The 18,828-nt window shown below is 34.9% G+C and overlaps 1 protein-coding gene across 3 annotated transcripts in view; it reads right to left on the reverse strand.

The window, feature by feature from the left end:
• Positions 1-18,828, reverse strand: part of LOC102391658 (PARP1 binding protein) — a 67,865-nt gene that overhangs the window by 40,669 nt on the left and 8,368 nt on the right. For all 3 annotated transcript variants that reach the window (XM_006058806.4, XM_006058805.4, XM_044941429.2), the window contains 3 exons: positions 15,509-15,742; positions 12,037-12,144; positions 905-1,075 (listed from right to left, as the gene is read on the reverse strand). In XM_006058806.4, the coding sequence (XP_006058868.1) occupies positions 905-1,075; positions 12,037-12,144; positions 15,509-15,742 (513 nt within the window). The remainder of the gene's footprint in view (positions 1-904; positions 1,076-12,036; positions 12,145-15,508; positions 15,743-18,828) is intronic.

The following is an 18,828-nucleotide window of genomic DNA, read 5'->3' on the forward strand; positions in this document are numbered from 1 at the left end:
CAAAAAAAGAAAAGGAAGTATATCACTGTCTATAAAGCATTAGACAGTGATATTCTATAAAGAATAAATATATTCTTCAACAGATTAACTACTGGCTACTGGAATTGTTATATGGAACAAAGGGATTTTTCAGTGCCAACCGTGTTGAGTTATTCAAGGTTGGACAATTAATTCCACTCTTCTAAATCTTAGCTTCTTTATTTGTAAAATAAAGATTTAGATGAGATAATTACTAAGCCCCATCTAGCTTTCACATTTTAGGATTATTTGACCATGTGTAGTTCAAAAGGCCTTGCTTTTACTATGATAAAAAATACATGCTTGATGGTTATACATTAGGCCATCTCCATCAAAAACAAAATGTTCTAAAGCTGCATTTTCCAAAGTATATCCAAAGAAAGAAAAAGAAAAATCTCTGAAATTTAAATAATCTGAGAAAAGTTCCATAGTTAAATTATTTAGGAAACAACAAATTAAATAGCAAGGTTAACTTAAGCTGAGTTCCTTATGGCAGGACTTCTCAGAGCTTTTGATATAAACTCATGTGTTCTGTATATCCAAAAAGGGTATACATGATTTCCAACTTTTTGCCCTTGGAAATATTTATTCAAAGAACACTGAATAGGAAATTCTGCCTCTGGAAATTATTTATTTCAGGAAAATTTAACTGCACTAGCATTCTACAGAACACATGTAGGCAAACACTGCTTTATAAAATATTCCCTTATTAACTTTGAAGGATATAGTAAGGAAAAAAATACCAAAGACTTTCAAATACATGAGGTAGAACACATATTCACAATTTAAAAGTTGTTATATCATAGTTACAAGAATTCTACATTAAGGTACATGGATCCACAGTTCAGAATCTCTAAAAAATCTTGAAAATATAACATGTCCATACCAAAAAGATAGACATCTGTTTCTCTCGAGCAGCATGTTTCAAATCAGTGAAGGCTTCTCTTCCAAGTCCTCTATCAGGAATATTGAGAATATGAGCCAGAGCCAAGTCATTCTTCGAATTCACTAGCAGGTTTAAATATGAGTAGATAATTTTCTTTGCTAGTAACTGTACCTGTACAATAAAATATTTCCTTTATTGAAGATTTCTAAATTCACAAATAATCTTTTTAATATGCAGTAAAATACTTATGATCATTTAATGACAAATGCTTACTCAGCTCTTTGGGAAATGAGAATTGCCATATAAACCAAAAATTTGGTTTGAACAAAGAACATATCCTTGCTCATGAAACTAACTTGCCATCAATGAAAATCTGTAAATAACAACTATCATAATTGCTGGAAAATGTCATCTTAGAAATGATATAAAAGGTACAGCTGCATTTCTGATGAGACCTGATCTCATTCCCCTACATACATTTGCCACTAAATAATAACCAATAATGAAGTCCCCTGAAGCATAAGGGACGGGCCTATGGGCACTATTTGGTCCTATACCCATGCCTCTTTACAGGGCAAGATATAAGGGCTGAAGTTAAATTGCTCAATTTTTTAAGAATTACAAGATACTGACTTTCATAATACCAAGAAACCAACTGAGTATTAAAAGAGATTCAACCAAATGTTAGCAAATAACAGCAAGTAGCTGTTGTTGGCATTAACTACCCTAAAACACAGAACTATAGACTGTTAAAGCACAAGATAAAAATAATATTTGGGAGAACTTGATATGTTCATCAGTTCTTTCATATATGAATAATCCTTCACAGTCAAATGATAAACCAGGGCATTCAAAGATCTTTTTTGTTCAAATTAGCTAATCATAGCTTTTCAAGGCCTTGCAACTTCTACTACTACAGAATTAATAATATGAATTCCCACAGGTAACAACTACAAAATATTAGGTAAATTTTTTAAAACCTAACTATGTAAAGACATGGACAGCATCCAAGAGCAGACACAAGCTGGAGAAGAACTTAATTTTAGAAGAACTGCAACAAATAGGGTAAGAATTTCAAGTTTGTGGTTATTCAATAATAGGGGAATTGTGATTTCCAGTAATAGTGACTGATCATGTGAACCCCTTAAGTAACAAACATTAAATACTAAATTAAAAATTTTAAATACTACTAAAAGATACTGGGAAGTATTCAAAAAATAGAAGCTGGAGAAACATTTGGTTTTAAAAGAATTGCAATAAGAAGGGTATGAATTAAGTTTGAGGTTTACTGGCCCAAGTTTCATGACTATGGCTGTGGAAAACAGACGTGACTAAAGGTGCCAGAGATTAGAATTCAGGGCTGGGAAAACAGCTAGAAATTTAAAATAGGAAATTCTGGAAACAACTGAGATTATAAATAGCCAAAATCCCTAGCTGACAGCGAAACTATGCAAGCATAGGGAAGATTTCACAGGCTCCATCTAAAATAGACAGCAATCAGAAAGAAATATATGCTAGAAAGATTGAGTTATAAAGAACTGGAGCTATGGGTCTGAAGGTTTCTTAAACCAAGTGCACTCCACAACTGTGTATAGCTTAAGTGACAGAGAGCTGAAGCTGGACAGGCTTGAAATATTAAATATACAAAGCCAAAACCTGTCAGAACAACTGGAAAATTCAGGAAAATCCCTAGGAAAAAGGAATCCATGGAAAGAATAAGCTCCATATCATTCCCAAATACTTGGCTAACGGCCAAATTTGGCAGGCAGAGGGAAGGGTTATAAAAGCCAAGCTAAAAAAAAAAACAAAAAGAAACACACACAGTAAAGGGAAATCATAAGAGAGTTATCCAAAAAGCTGCACGCCACCAAGGAGACAAAATATCAAGTTGGAATCCAGGCAAGTCACCTGCATACCAGAACAAAAAACCAATGTTCTGCAGTAGAACACAAGAAAAAACTAGAGTTTCTATAAAATATTACCTATGTCTTGGTTTCATCCAAAAATTACTAGACAGTCAAAGAAAAAGGAAAGTGTGACTCCTTTTCAGGATAAAAAGCAGTCAATAGAAAATGTCACCAAGTGGACCTACGTATTAGAATTTAGCTGACAGAAGATCAAAGAAACTGCTATAGTCAAAGAACTAAAATAAAATGTGTTCAGTGAATTAAAGCAAAGTATGTTATTGGTGACTTAGAGGAAATGACAACAGAAAAGTGGACACTATAACGGAAGAAAATTCTAGAGATAAAAAGTACAGTAACCGAAACACAATATTTGCCAGGTGTGCTCAACAGCAATTTGGAGAAAGTAAAAGAAACTATGCAAACATACAGATATATCAATAGAAATAACCAAATCTGAAAAACAAAAGAGAAGAAAAAAAAAGAAGAAATAATCAACGTATCTGTAATTGAAATCTCTGTAGAGGAGTGAAAGAGACAGAAAATATATTTGCTGAAATTATAGACAAAAGCATCCCAGATTTGATGGAAAACATCAATTTATTGATCTAAGAAGCTACTCAAGCAGGAAAACACAAAGAAACTCACTCCTGTAACTTACAATTGAACTCTGACATCCAAAGATGAAAAATCTTAAGAGCAGCCAGAGCAAAATGACACATTACATATGCAAGATAAGGTTAACACATCATCAAAAATTAAGTAAGCCAGAAGAAATAGAAACAACATATTAAATATGCTGAGACATGATCTTAAAAATTACAATTACAGTAGTCAAGATGGCATAGTATTGATTTCCTTCCCATGGCAGAAACTTTGGAACCCAAGTGATACTCAGTCTTAACTTTCCTATTTCCTTGAGGCACTAAGGGGTGCTCCCCCTCTTATTTTTTAACAGATACTTTAAATAGACTGGAAAATATGTTTTAATGAAAAGACTTCTCACAGGAGTATATATATTCTTGGAAAACACACAAATCTTATTATAAATTGCTAATATGTTACAATTTAATTCCACCTTCTGTGAAAAAAAGGAAAAAATATTACTTAATGAGCATCAGGAAATTTTCAGGCCTATAAAGATGGACTTAACCTGTCTTCATATAAACACTAATATAAGCATTCTAATATAAAAACATTACAATTTAGTCATTCCCCTAATGAGGATCATTTAGATTCCTCCAAATTTTTATTATAAACATTGCTGCATGTATATTCTAATACTGATCTCCCAGTATACATGTTGAGTGTTTTTACTGTACTACTTTTTTTATTTTAATACATACTGCCAAGTGTTGTTCACTTGTACCTACTTATACCCTCACCTATAGTGTAGGAGAGTTCCCATTTTCCTATACCCTGGCCAATGCTTAGTGTTATAAACTAAAATTTTTACCTATTTCCTCTCATTACCAGGAAGACTAAGCATCTTTTTAAAATTGTGGTGGCCATCTTTATTTTTTTTTCATATTAATTGACTGCTCTTTCTTTTGCATAACTTTCTATTGTGTAATTTGTTTGCTTTCTTATTATTAACAGTAGTTCTTTTTATACCCCAGCAAAGATCATCTCTCAGTCTGTTGCTTACTTTTTACTACTGTTAACAGAACAGGTCAAGAAATTTATGCTTTGTAATGATTAAATTCATTAATCTTTTCCCTAATCTTTTTTGTTTTCTGGGTCTTAAGAAGCCTTCTCAACCTTGAGATGATAAATATCTTTTTAATAAGTAAATAAAAATTGTTAAAAAAAAAAAAGATAACACAGTATTTACAAAGAGACAGACACTCAGATAAATGAAACAGAACAGTCCAGGAAGACACCCAACTCAGAGAGTGGCGGCAATTGATCATCTACATATAAAACAAATGAACCTCACCTATACCTCACATCTTTTATAAAAATTAACTCAAAGTAGACCACAGACCTAAATGTACCAGAAGAAAACAGGACAATATCTTCATGAATTTGAATTAGGAAGAGTTATTACATATGACACCAAAGGTACAATCCATAATATGAAAAAAAATTGATAAATTGGATTTCATCAAAATTAAATTACCTGTATGTGCTCCCATCTTATTTTCACCCTTTCAACTACTTTCACCCTGCTCTGGAATCCAGTTTTTATTTTCTTTTTTTAAATTCTTAGATGTTTCTCTCAGAATCTTCACTTGAAATCCTCCCCTTGGCTATTATCTTAGGAAAATGGACTCAGAAAGGCTAACCTCAACTTATGTTCAAAACTTATGAAATTCATAAACTATGCAGTGACTGATAACTTAGCTAAAGATCCAATAATTTATCATCTGTAAACTCTAAGAAAATATTTTCCTTATTAAAATTAAAATTTCTTCATATTCTGTCTAATCTCATTAAGAAGCATAAGAGAGTTAAAAGGTAGAAATAAAAACTCACAAATCAATAGAAAGTTTCTTAGACAATTATTAAGGAAGCTTCAAGTTCATATACATACTAAAAGCAGTTTTAAAGATAACATGCTTTGGGATTACTTAAGTTTTATGGGAAAAAAAAAATTCTTGAAACATGGGAGGCAGTCAAGGTCAATTAAAAAAATCTCAATGGACAGGAAAAGGTTACCTTAAATATGGACTCAAAATATAATTTAAGCAAATCTGATTAAAACAAACAGTTTGAATATTAACTCTATGAAATTATTTTTCTTAAGTATTAAAGATATTAAATGTTACCTTTGCAGAGAGGATCTCCGCTTTTCCAGTATAAAGTAGCAATTCACATATTCTCCTTCTTATTACCTGTTATACCTCTGCATATCAGTCAATTATAATTCTCTACGTAAGTATCAATACTTTCTAATACTTTGTTTTCTTAAGTCTTTCTACTACTTTATGGGTTCCATGAGAGCAAATGATGTATCCTCAGGGCCTAAAAGAATGACTGGCATTATAGCAGGTAATTAATCCATTTTTATTAATAGGTTCTCAATCTGCTTTTATTCAATGGTAAATGAAGGAAAAACTAATACATGTAGCTGGCCCTTTTAGATTATTTCAAAATTGAAATTAATAATAAAAACTTGTGTGCTAAGTCACTTCAGGTGTGTCTGACTCTTTGCGACCCAATGCACCATAGCTCACCAGGCTTCTCTGTCCATGGGATTCTCCAGGCAAGAATATTGGAGTGGTTTGCCATGCACTCCTTTGAGGGATCTTCCAGACCCAGGGATCAAACCCATGTCTCTTATGTCTCCTGCATTGGCAGGTGGGTTCTTTACCACTAGCATCACCTGAGAAGCCCTTATCTGGGATCAAATTAGTGCTCACATATTCTTTATTACATTGGCTTACAAAGAAAAGTACTGAGGTACAACTAAATTAAAATCATCTTTAAGATCTATTCTAAAATTTTATTTTAATAAAAGGTATAACATAGTTTTCTGCTTTATTTCAAAAGTCCTTTTATCTCTACTTTCACAGTAAATCATAATACATCATGTGAATTTATAATACAAGTTTCCATTTTAACCTCACAGTGCAACAGTCTGTCTAAAACACACAGCAAGGGTGACACAAATTCCCAAAAATCAAAGCAGAGAAAAGAGACATTGTAATCAGAAACTTTTTTACTCTTTCTACATTTAATTTCATGCAATCTGTTTCACTTTGCTTCTCCTGTCCAAAAACAATGAGAGTTTACCAATAGGTATATGTGTGATCCTCACTGGGTATAAAACCAGGGCTTAAACTCCCACATCTCCAGCTATAGGAGATTTTCTTTAGGGTTAGAAAATTCTGTCCTTTTGTGATGTTAGAAAAACATCAGGCAAAAACATCTTGGAGTCCTCACAGAGTGTTTCTTTTAACTCATGGCTACAATTGGAAATCGATCCCTATCATTATGGTCAGATAACATGGCAGTTATGGTTTCCCTGCTCTTGTATTTGCAAGTGGGTTTTAAAGTGGCTCTCTGGAAAAGCATTCCACATAAATACAGTTATGATATCCAGAAGCAAGGGCCTAAATTGAAAAAATCCACAAGATTGAAGCTTTTACAAAGATACCAAAAATAAAGATACTGTTCCATTTATTTGTTTAATAAACTGATTCTATCCATACCACAAAATACTTGCAATGTTTGTTTAGAAGTTGAACAATTTTATTTAAACTTTCTGAGAACTTCAAGTTTCTTTTCCTATCCCTTAACTATTATTGAAATGCATATATACTCAATCTTAATTTAAAGAAAGTCAGTTTTTCTAAGTTGAGATTAAAATTTATACAAGTATTTTTTTATTTCTTTGTCAATACATAAATTCTTACATTTAATGAACAAAAAAATTGGACTAGAACTAATATACTTGTAGAATTTTTTATTTAACTGATTATTTTCTTTTGTGGCCTTTATTCTATTTTTCCCTTCATTACTACAGAATTTCTAAAGCAATGTTTAATACTTCAGGGGGAAGAAAATGAAGCAAAATAAGGAAACAAAAACAGTGTTTCTCCAACTCATTCCATTCATCTACTTGAGAAACTGGTGTGGCATTAGTAGGCACACTTGGTGATCAAAATATATCTTTGCAAGAATACAGCCCAAAAACTTATTTTGGAATTTTAATAGAAATATATTGCCCTCCAAAAATACTCTGCAAAAGAAAAATTAGAATTCTGCAAGTAACAGAAAAATGGTTGAGAGGATGGCTGTTACTTTAATAGTCCTCATAAAATTGAATTCATCAGCTAACTGGTGGATAAAAATCTCTCAGAAAATATAATCCAAGAAGGCAAAAGATAAAAGTAGACGATTAACACTAAGAAACTACCATTGTTGTTGTTTTTTTGTTGTTTTTTTTTTAATTGGAGGCTAATTACTTTACAATATTGTAGTGGTTTTTGCCATACATTGACATGAATCAGCCATGGGTGTACATGTGTTCCCCATCCTGAACCCCCCTCCCACCTCCCTCCCCATCCAATTCCTCTGGGTAATCCCAGTGCACAAGCCCTAAGCGCCCTGTCTCATGCATAGAACCTGGACTGGCAATCTATTTCACATATGGTAATATACATGTTTCAATGCCATTCTCTCAATGCTATTCTCTTTGCCTTCTCCCACAGAGCCCAAAAGTCTGTTCTTTACATCTGTGTCTCTTTTGCTGTCTTGCATATAGGCTCATCGTTACCATCTTTCTAAATTCCATATATATGCATTAATATACTGTATTGGTGTTTTTCTTTGACTTACTTCACTTTGTATAATAGGCTCCAGTTTCATCCACCTCGTTAGAACTGATTCAAATGCATTCTTTTTAATAGCTGAGTGATATTCCATTGTGTATATGTACCACAGCTTTCTTATCCATTCGTCTGCTGATGGACATCTAGGTTGCTTCCATGTCCTGGCTATTGTAAACAGTGCTGCAATGAACACTGGAGTACACATGTCTCTTTCAATTCTGGTTTCCTTGGTGTGTATGCCCAGCAGTGGGATTGCTGGGTCGTATGGCAGTTCTATTTCCAGTTTTTTAAGAAATCTCCACACTGTTCTCCATAGTGGCTGTACTAGTTTGCATTCTCACCAACAGTGTAAGAGGGTTCCCTTTTTTTAAATAAAAAACTAAAGGCTTACAATGAAGGCCTTCAGTTTCTATGTACCAAGTTCACAAAAAGTTCGTTCCAGTTCTCCTGTAGGCTGTTAATAAAATCCTTTTTCATGGTTATCCCTTTAGGATAATTTTTTATTGTAAAATAAGTTTAGTGGTGATAACTTTATATAATTCACTCCCAGAATTTGAAGCTACAAATATTAGGGTCTTTGAGTTATGCTGGATTCTTATATGCAACTGGCATAAACCCCATTATTTGAGCTCTCTTAATCACTTTTATAATTTCTTTTTGTTTCTTCTAACAAAGACCTATTATATCCCTTCCATAAATTCATCTAGTAAATAGAGAAATAAACTGGGATAAAGCTGTACATTCTTATAATCTACCCATTTTCCACATAAAATACAATTTTTTAAGAGGCTCCTTAATAGGATTTTCCATTAGAACAGGCAGGACCTCACTGCTGGTCATTTAGGTCATTTTACATGTATAATTATCCTCTTAAGTAAAAGGCACAATAACAATTATTGCTTCCTCCCTAAGGTCTTTAAGATAGATCAAAAAGATCTATAAGTGATCTACCATCTCGAGGGGGAAAGTACTCCTTAAGTATCACAAGAAAAGATGAGGCAATTTGGTAAGCATCTTGTCAAGGTAGGACGAAAAAACAAGCAAGCAAGAGAAAACAGTTACAATCACTAAAAGAAACTATGCCTAAGCAGGAAGCAATCAAAGGTGGGCTTGGATATTTTCTTGTACCAGAAAAGAAGGAAGTGCTCAAAAGTCTAAGAGGGCCCAAATTGAAGTGGACCCCTACATTTTAGCACCAAAGATTAATGACTAATTGATTTTAAAATTCTGAATAAATAAAAATTTGTAAGTACATAGTAATATAAACACACATAAAAAGAGAAAGAAAATAGAAAAAAATCTATTTGCTTCCTATAAGTAACTATTACACTAACTCCTAAACTGGTAATTAAAAGGAAAGAATTAAATAGTGATCCTGCCATTTTTAGGGAATTGTACTTCATCCCAGTTAATGAGATAAAGCTCTTCTTCACTGAGAAATGACAGCAAATTCGTGCAAAGACATGACAGACTTGGAAACTAACCATTCTGCAAATTCTAAAATAATAACTGATTCATACCAGGATTATCAATGCACGCTCAAAACCATGTGGTGAAACGTAATTGGGAAACAGGACATTTACAGTGTCAGACTATCACTAGATCTTTTTTGACAGCAAAAGAAAAACTACATCTTTATATTGGAAAGACCTCACAAATTCAGGACAACTTGAGTTTGTTATGCCCTTATTTTTAAATTTTTTCTTAAAAGAGTAAATGGCACTTCTGGAAAGATCCATAAAATACTATTAAGGGACTGTCTTTGTGGAAGGTGACTGGACACCTAGGGTGGGAAGGAGATCAAGTTTTCAGTGTTCATCTTTTAAAAAATCATTTTAACATACCACATTTTCAATTTAAAAAGAGAATAAAAAATAAAGCAAGTATGTTAATGATACACAGCCTTTTGACTCTCTTCAACTGTCATCTTGAAGTGACATTTAAATCTTTTCTTTTTTTGGGGGGTGGGGGTGGGGAAGGAACAATGCTTTGCCACTTGGCATGTGAGATCCTAGCTCACCTGTGAGACCAGGGATTGACTCTCATGCCCCCTGCAGTGGAAGCAGAAATCTAACCACTGGACTGCCAAGGATGTACCTAAAGCAAAGTGAAGTTGCTCCGTCGTGTCCGACTCTTTGCGACCCCGTGGACTGTAGCCCACCAGGCTTATTGGTAGCTTAGTTGTGTCAGACTCTTTGAGACCCCATGGACTGGAATCCACCAGGCTCCACTGTCTATGGAATTCTCCAGGCAAGAATACTGGAGTGGGTTGCCATTCCCTTCTCCAGGGGATCGTCCCAAATCAGGGATCAAACCCGGGTCTTCTGCATTGGCAGGTAAATAATTTTGAACCATCAGGGAAGTCTCCTGGTATGATACAAAATGAAATACTCAGCAATGGTTATGAAGTATTTATTAGGAAATGTTAAAGCTCGATCTAAGCAAGCAGTTAGGTGCTTCCAGTTTATTGGAAATAGAGGAACACGTTAAATAATACCTGTAGGAACTCAACAGAAAAATAACAAGGAAAAAAAAAAAAAAGAAGGGAATGCTAAGAATCTAAAAAGACATAAAACTCATTATGGGGACAAGTGGAAAAATTTGAATTGGAAGTTTAGTAAATGGATGATATTAGGGACTACCTCAGTTTTCTTGTATATGATAATGGTATTGTAGTTCTGCCCTCATTTTCAGGAAATAATATGCTGAAAAATTTTAGGGCTTAAGCATCATAATGTCAGCAATTTAACTTTCAAATAGGACAGAAGAAATACTAGATGCAGATATACACCGCACTGTTGCTATTGTTTAGTCACCATGTTGTGTTCAACTCTTTTGCAACCACATGGACTGTAGCCCACCAGGCTCCTCTGTCCACGGGATTTCCCCGGCAAGAATACTGGAGTGGGTTGCCATTTCCTCCTCCAGGGGATACTCCCCATTCCAGGGATCAAACTCACATCTCCTGCTTGGCAGGCGGATTCGTTACCACTGAGCCACCTGGGAAGAACATAAAGTACATTATTCAGTTTAAAAAGTAGGCATACAGGTATTTACCTGAGGGTTAGTCACTCAGTCATGTCTGACTCTTAGTGACCACATGGACTGTAGCCCACCAGGCTCCTCTGTCCATAGGATTCTCCAGGCAAGAATACTGGAGTGGGTTGCCATTCCCTTCTTCAGAGTAACTTCCCAAACCAGGGATCGAACCCAGGTCTCCCACATTACCAAAATTTTTTACTATCTGAGCTACCAGGGAATCCCATAGTGATAAAATATATTTTTAAAACTGCAATCTGGAAAATATCCTGGTAGTCCAGTGGTTAAGACTCCGTACTTTCACTGCTGAGGGCCAGGGTTCAATCCCTGGTCTGAGAACTAAGATTTCAAAAGCTTCGAGGAGCAGTTTAAAAAAAAAAGGGGGGGGTGGGGATTACTACTGTAATTAGGAATCTAGCATACTGTTCAACTGAAGGCAAATTACATTAGACCAAGCCTGTATTACTTTTCTATGGTTTGTTTGCACAACAAATCCTGTTATCAGAACTCATGATACATCAGTTGTTCTGCTGCAAAGAGTAGAGAACAGATTTTTCAATTGTACATATCCTCCTAAGAATCAACCACTTAAAATGCTACCTGGGAAGTATACCAAATACAAAAATTCAAAGAACTCTGGCAACCTGTATCTTTAACTACTTTTCTGATACTTAGAGAGATACCTATTTTGCACAGTGCCTGTTACCATGGTACAAAACAATAAACTGATTATTATTGATATCATGCTCTTGCCAGTCTCTAATGTACTACTCTTTGCAAATATATTTTTACTCAACAAATTAAAAACTTGTAAAAAGTAACAAAAAAAAAATAACTGTAATGTACAATCAAATTCATAATGATTTGAAGAGGATCATATCCAGCTTTCATTTACTCAGTTTATCCATACCTTTTCATTTTCCTGGTTGTGTTTACTCATTGGTGATACTGGTTCAGAAAAATCAGTCTCATCATCTACTGCATACTCTCTGCCAGACAGAAAATCCAATAGGCGACTCTGCAAGAATTACACAATATTACTACAATCAGCTGAGAATTCCACTGCTGCTCCATAAGGAGTAGTACATGTGTGCTAAGTCACTTCAGTTGTGTCTGACTCTGTGCAACTCCATGGACTGTAGCCTGCTAGGCTCCTCTGTCCATGGGATTCTCCTGGCAAGAATACCGGAGTGGGTTACCATGCCCTCCTCCAGGGATCTTCCTGACCCAGGGATCAAATCTGCATCTCCTGCATTGGCAGGCAGGTTCTTGATCACTAGCATCACCTGGGAAGCCCCCATAACGAGTAGAGATCATTTCAACTTCCATTATTCATAGAACTGTCATCATTTAATATACCTAAACAGTCAACTGAATCCCAAAGAGCTTTTTTTCACTAGTTCGAGGCTCAGCTGACTGTAGAGAAATAAACAGGCTGCCAGTCACCTGCTTAGGCTAAGAAAGTCTTCTTGTGGTCTCTCAAGCCTCACCAACAGTAAAACAATCTGTTGGGCTACTTAATGGCTTCCTGAGAGTCTGGCAACCCTGGCACACTCATAGAAGGCATGTATTGATGTTCCCGAGATCTCTAAGGACTACTAAGCTCTTCTCAGGACTTTTCTCGTAGCTCAGTTGGCAAAGAATCCGCCTATAGTGCAGGAGTCTGCCTGCAGTGAAGGAGTGCGCCTGCAATGCAAGAGACGGGGGTTCAATTCCTGGGTTGGGAAGATCCCCTGGAGAAGGAAATGGCATCCCACTCCAGCATTCTTACCTGGGAAATCCCATGGACAGAGGAGCCTCCATGGAGGGCTACAGTCCATGGCGTCGTAAGAGTTGGACATGACTTAGTGCCTAAACCACCACCACCACCACCACCACCAAGCTCTTCTCAAGATTCACCATATTTGCTCCTCAGCCTAGGTCTCTGATTTTGTCCTCCAGATAATTGCTCAGCTTATGAAAGCAATCGCTGTTCCAGTTCTCCCTAGAGTTCAGTTAGAATAAAGATTTCTATGCTCCTAGACGGGGCTTCCTTAGTAGCTCAGAGGGTAAAGCATCTGCCTGCAGTGCGGAAGACCTGGGATCAACCCCTGGGTTGGAAAGATCCCCTGGAGAAGGAAATGGCAACCCACTCCGGTACTCTTGTCTGGAAAATCCCATGGTCAGAGAAGCGTGGTAGGCTACAGTCCATGGGGCCGCAAAGAGTCGGACACAACTCAGCAACTTCACTTTATGCTCCTATATGCCCATGGGGCCCTGCATCCATATCCCTCAGGAGAGGAATTATAAAAGTAGGAAATAAAAGGGAGAGGGGCATCATTCAAATTATGTTCCCAGAACTTTCCTGCATTATCTTTATCTTAACACCTTATAATTCTTACCTTATTTAGGCTACAATAAATCAAAAACAAAGAACACTTATCAGGATCATGAAATTTCAGGATCTTTCAGAAATCTTTAGAACTTTATATGTATCTTTAAAGATACTTTATATTAAGATATTTAGCATTTTTTTTAAATCAATCTAAGGATATTTTCCTGCTCATTTTTTCCTCACTGAAAGTTTCCTTTGAGTAGTGTAAGTATCAACCAAGTTGTTAGTCTTCTAAGATTTAAACACAGAAAATGTTCTACTTCACATATTACTATCTCAGCAGTTCCCACTTCTTTCCTGATGTTCTGCAGAGGAGACATACTGATATTTGGAGGCAGAACATCTTCAAATGCAGAACCTTATATATCTCACACTATTAGTTAATCCACTTAAATGAAGAAACTTGTTAGAGAACTTAGAGGCAAAGGATAAAATGAAAACAAAGACCTCAGGCAGATAATACTCTCACTGGCTTTTCAGAAATTCTTGTTTGTTATTCCTACAATCTAAAACTTGTGTTTCATTAGTCTCTCTAAATTAACTTTGTGAAAAATAGTTAAAAATCATCTCTAAAAGTAAGCAAATAAAATATAACTAGAGGGGAATTATAAAAAAAACTATCTTCATTCACAAGTATCCTTAGTATGGTGGGGGTGTGTATGCCAGGGTATGCATGTACGTAAATGTATTTTGAGAAAGTTAAAAATGGGCAAGGATTCTCATGATGGCCCCATGAGGCAAGGACAACAAACCACATGCCAGTATCCATTCTCCCCTTCTTCCTTAGTATCTGAGCTTTCCTTTTGTTTCTGGCATGTTACTACACAGAATAAAAACTATATTCTCCATCCTGGCTAGCATCTTGGTGTGGCCATGTGACTAAGCTTTGGTTAGTGAGATGCAAGCCAAAGAGGTACACCACTTAAAAGGAAAAGAGACTGTCCTCCCTTACCACTTTCTGCTGCAAGAAATGCTGATACAACATCTGGAGCTCCAACAACTACCTTGAACCACAAGTGATCTTGAACCACAAGTGATCTTGAGAGGAGAAGTGAAGAACTAAGATGGGAAAGAGGACAGAATGACAGAAAACTCCTAGGTATCCGATAACCATGAACCAATCACACACGTCCTAGATGCTTACTTAACCTTTAGACATCTTTTACAAAAGAAGGAAACAAACTTCCATTATCTTAAACAACTGTTATTGTGGAGGTTTCTATTCTAAGAAGCCAAATATTACTGCCAAGTTATTGAAAAGAAATATTTGTAAAATATTATGTTAGAAATTCCAGTAAACATTTTCTTCTAATTATGGCTACAATTAATTTTTTTTTATTACCACTGTTTAATTACTACTTTAGTGGCACTTGGTAAATATTAAGATAAAGAAATATCTTTTTAATATGTTAAAACATACTAGATATATTCAAATATATTCTAGAATAGTATATCAACCAAGCTATGAAGGATGATACTACATTAACTTTAAAATTCATACTCTATAAAAAAATAAGGCAATGAATGTCTTCAAAAAAGGAATAGAATATTACCTCATGCAGAGAGTATCATACTGAACATTCTCATTAAATCATACTCCACCTTAGTAAAAAACTATTAATCCATAGTCATAGCAATTATTTATACTATATATGCCAAATGAACAGATGCACCCTAAACCAAGAAAGTAAAACACAAAAGCAATCCTCGACATTATTCAAAAAGAAATCACACATTTGGTATCGATTTACTAACAATGTTTTAATCTAATAAGTAGCTGTTCTTATAATTTAACAAAATATTAATAACACAAGTTCAACAAAATTTACCACCAAAATATTTCCCTCAAGTAATGACTTTCAGGTAGCTAAATTTTCCATTCTTAACATGATCCAGGAAGCAAAAGCATTATCAAGTTACTATAAATGCTAATACCATCACTTAAAATAAAAATAAATCTAGTCAAATTTTAATTCAACCAAGACAGAATTATTTAAAAAATACTTACAGGAGATATGTTCGCATAATTTTCACAATTAGAAGTCAAATCACTACATTTTTTATAAACATCAATCAGATCTAACATGTTACTATTCTTTAAGAAATCATCATAAATCTTCCTGATGTCCTCATAATGGTCAATCACTTTTATATTTTCAACTGGTAAGTTTAATTTCTCATGTAGAAAGTATTTCCAGGTCAATATGATATCACTGAGAGAGACTGTAAACTCTCCACTATGCTGAAAGAGAATAAAAATTAAAAATTACCAAAAATAAAATGATTAAGTTGGATGCTAGTTACTCATTAACTTACAATTAAGATCAGTTCAATTCAGTTCCTCAGTCATATCCGACCTTTTGCGACCCCAAGGACTGCAGCATGCCAGGCCTCCCTGTCCACCACCAACTCCCTGAGTTTACTCAAACTCATGTCCATTGAGTCGGTGATGCCATCCAACCATCTCATCCTCTGTCATCCCCTTTTCCTCTCGCCTTCAATCATTCCCAGCATCAGGGTCTTTTCAAATGAATCAGTTCTTCGCATCAGGAGGCCAAGGTACTGGAGTTTCAGCTTCAACATCAGTCCTTCCAATGTACATCTAGGACTGATCTCCTTTAGAATGGACTGGTTGGATCTCCTTGCAGTCCAAGGGACTCTCAAGAGTCTTCTCCAACACCACAGTTCAAAAGCATGAATTCTTCAGTGCTCAGCTTTCTTTATAGTCCAACTCTCACATCCATACATGACTACTGGAAAAACCAAAGCCTTGACCTTTGTTGGCAAAGTAATGTCTCTGCTTTTTAATATGCTGTCTACGTTGGTTATAACTTTTCTTCCAAGGAGTAGCATCTTTTTATTTCATGGCTGCAGTCACTATCTGCAGTGATTTTGGAGCCCCAAAAATAAAGTCTGCCACCATTCCCACTGTTTCTCCATGTATTTGCCATGAAGTGATGGGACCAGATCTTTGTTTTCTGAATGTTACAAATTGAATTTTGTCATAAAAAACTCTACATTGAATTCCACCAGATTTTAAAAGAACATCCAAGCTGAACTAAAGAATAATATTAATACCTGATATAAAAGAAAAAGATTTTGATGATATAAAGTAAATAATAATAATAAAATTAAAAAAAATACTATCAACTATAAAAAGTTTGCACTTGATAAACAACAAATATGAAAGAAAGTGAAAGCGTTATTTGCTTAATCGTGTCCAGTCTTTTGAAACTCCATGGTTTGTAGCCCGTTAGGTTCCTCTGTTCATGGAATTTCCCAGCCAGGAATACTGGAGTGGGTTGCCATTCCCTTCTCCAGGGGATCTTCCCCACCCAGGGATCAAACCCAGGTCTCCTGCAATGCAGGCAGATTCTTTCACATCAAAGCCACAAAGGAAAGCCTTAACAAACATAGTCATCTTATTTCCTTAACTTTACTAAATTTCTTCTACCAAAATTGGGGGAGGATGGGTGAATACTGAGCTGTACTTAAGTGCTATTGATTAAGGAAACATTAATTCCTTTTAGTTCTTTTTGCTAAGGTATGTTTGGTCTCTTATTTAAAACTTCAGTGCCACACTGGATTCCTACATACTACATTATCCCAAATGTCAGTCTTAAAGCATGATCACAAAACTTAAATTTTTAAAAATTATGTTTTATTACTATTTCCAAGGAAGCTAAAATATCTGCTAAAATTTAGGGTCAGTGAAGAATTTTAAACCTTCCCCGCTTATCATCACACGTAACTATCACAAACAAATGCTAAAAAGCAACCGTTCAGGTTTCTTTCTCTAAGTTGTCAGATGTTACTAATTAGGCAAAATTGTTCTTTTTTTCCTCTTCTTCAATATCTTCATGATAAATTATCTCAGTGGACATGTTGAAGATTTTTTTTAACTGACTGTACTCTGTTCCACTTAAGTATCCCAGATATTAACAATGATGTCCTCCAAAACACGCTAGACCTAATTTAGTTAAAAAAAAAAAAAAAATCTAACTACTGCTTTCCAATGCAGTATGAATAACAAATATTTTTAAGTATCTGTATGTGGTTTTGAGAAATATATTTTGCTGCCCTCTTCCACAGCTAAGTTTAATATGTTAGCATTTTTTTGCTAACACCAATATCTTTCCATTAATAGCATTTAAAAATGGGTGGGTATTTAAATACCATTCATTGGAACTAATACCATTCATTGGAACATTCATTGGAACATTAAATACCATTCATTGGAACTAAATTGTAACATCATCTTTAGCCAATGAAGATTAATAGAAAGAAATAAAAGGAAGCCAAATAATATGTTATTTTCTACATATCTGATTCTTTCAAATCTCTGTATCTTTTATAAAAAGTAGCCATATTTTCTAACTAATATCCAAATTTAAGACAAGGTGCCCAAACTGCCTTACAATAAGTAACTTTTTATTTATCCATATGGCAGCAACTAAGAAAATTATCTTTATTGTCTTTAAAGTAAGGATCCATTATATAAAAATTCTTAAAATTAATTATATTTCATGAAATTAGTTCAATGCACAATCAAAAAAAAAAAATCATTAACTCTCAAACACTGGAACTATGACCCAGATGTAAGACAGATTTGTAATTTCTCAGCATTGCATCAAAACTGTATACTTTACTTCCCAATCCCACAAAGATTACTTACACACCAAAGAGTTTCCAAATGGTATTTAAGTTAAACTAACTAATATAATTAATTAATTAGTTAGTTGAATTAATTCAATCATTTAGAGTTTCAAAACTAAACTGTTATATCTCAAAAATTCCTAACAACTATTTTGGAATAACAACCTTCATATTAAAAATAAATAAAGATTTTGCCTAATATAAATGTACAGATTTCATCCTAATGACTCTGTGCTGTCCTCAGTCATGTCCGACTCTTTGCAACCCCATGGACTGTAGCCTGCCAGGCTCCTCTGTCCATGGAATTCTCCAGGCAAGAATGCTGAAGTAGGTTGCCATTTCCAACTCCAGGGAATCTTCACAACCCAGGGACTGAACCCACGTCTTTTGTGTCTCCTGCATTGGCAGGCGGAATCTTTACCACTGCACCACCTGGGAAGTCCTATCCTAATGACTATAACTAAAGGAAACTATACAAGTTCTTAATCTTGTGAGAAAAGGTTTTGACTACATTAACAGTGTTTATACTGGGATTATAAAAACATTTTAAATCCAAATAAAAATGCACTTCAAATATCAGTTTTCACGATCAGGTGCCCATCATGACAGCATATTCTATTATTCAAACCAGTAACAACTGATTGAGAGAGTTTGCGGTCAAATCAGAAAATG

Source organism: Bubalus bubalis, chromosome 4, assembly GCF_019923935.1.
Source record: "Bubalus bubalis isolate 160015118507 breed Murrah chromosome 4, NDDB_SH_1, whole genome shotgun sequence".
NCBI lineage: Eukaryota > Metazoa > Chordata > Mammalia > Artiodactyla > Bovidae > Bubalus > Bubalus bubalis.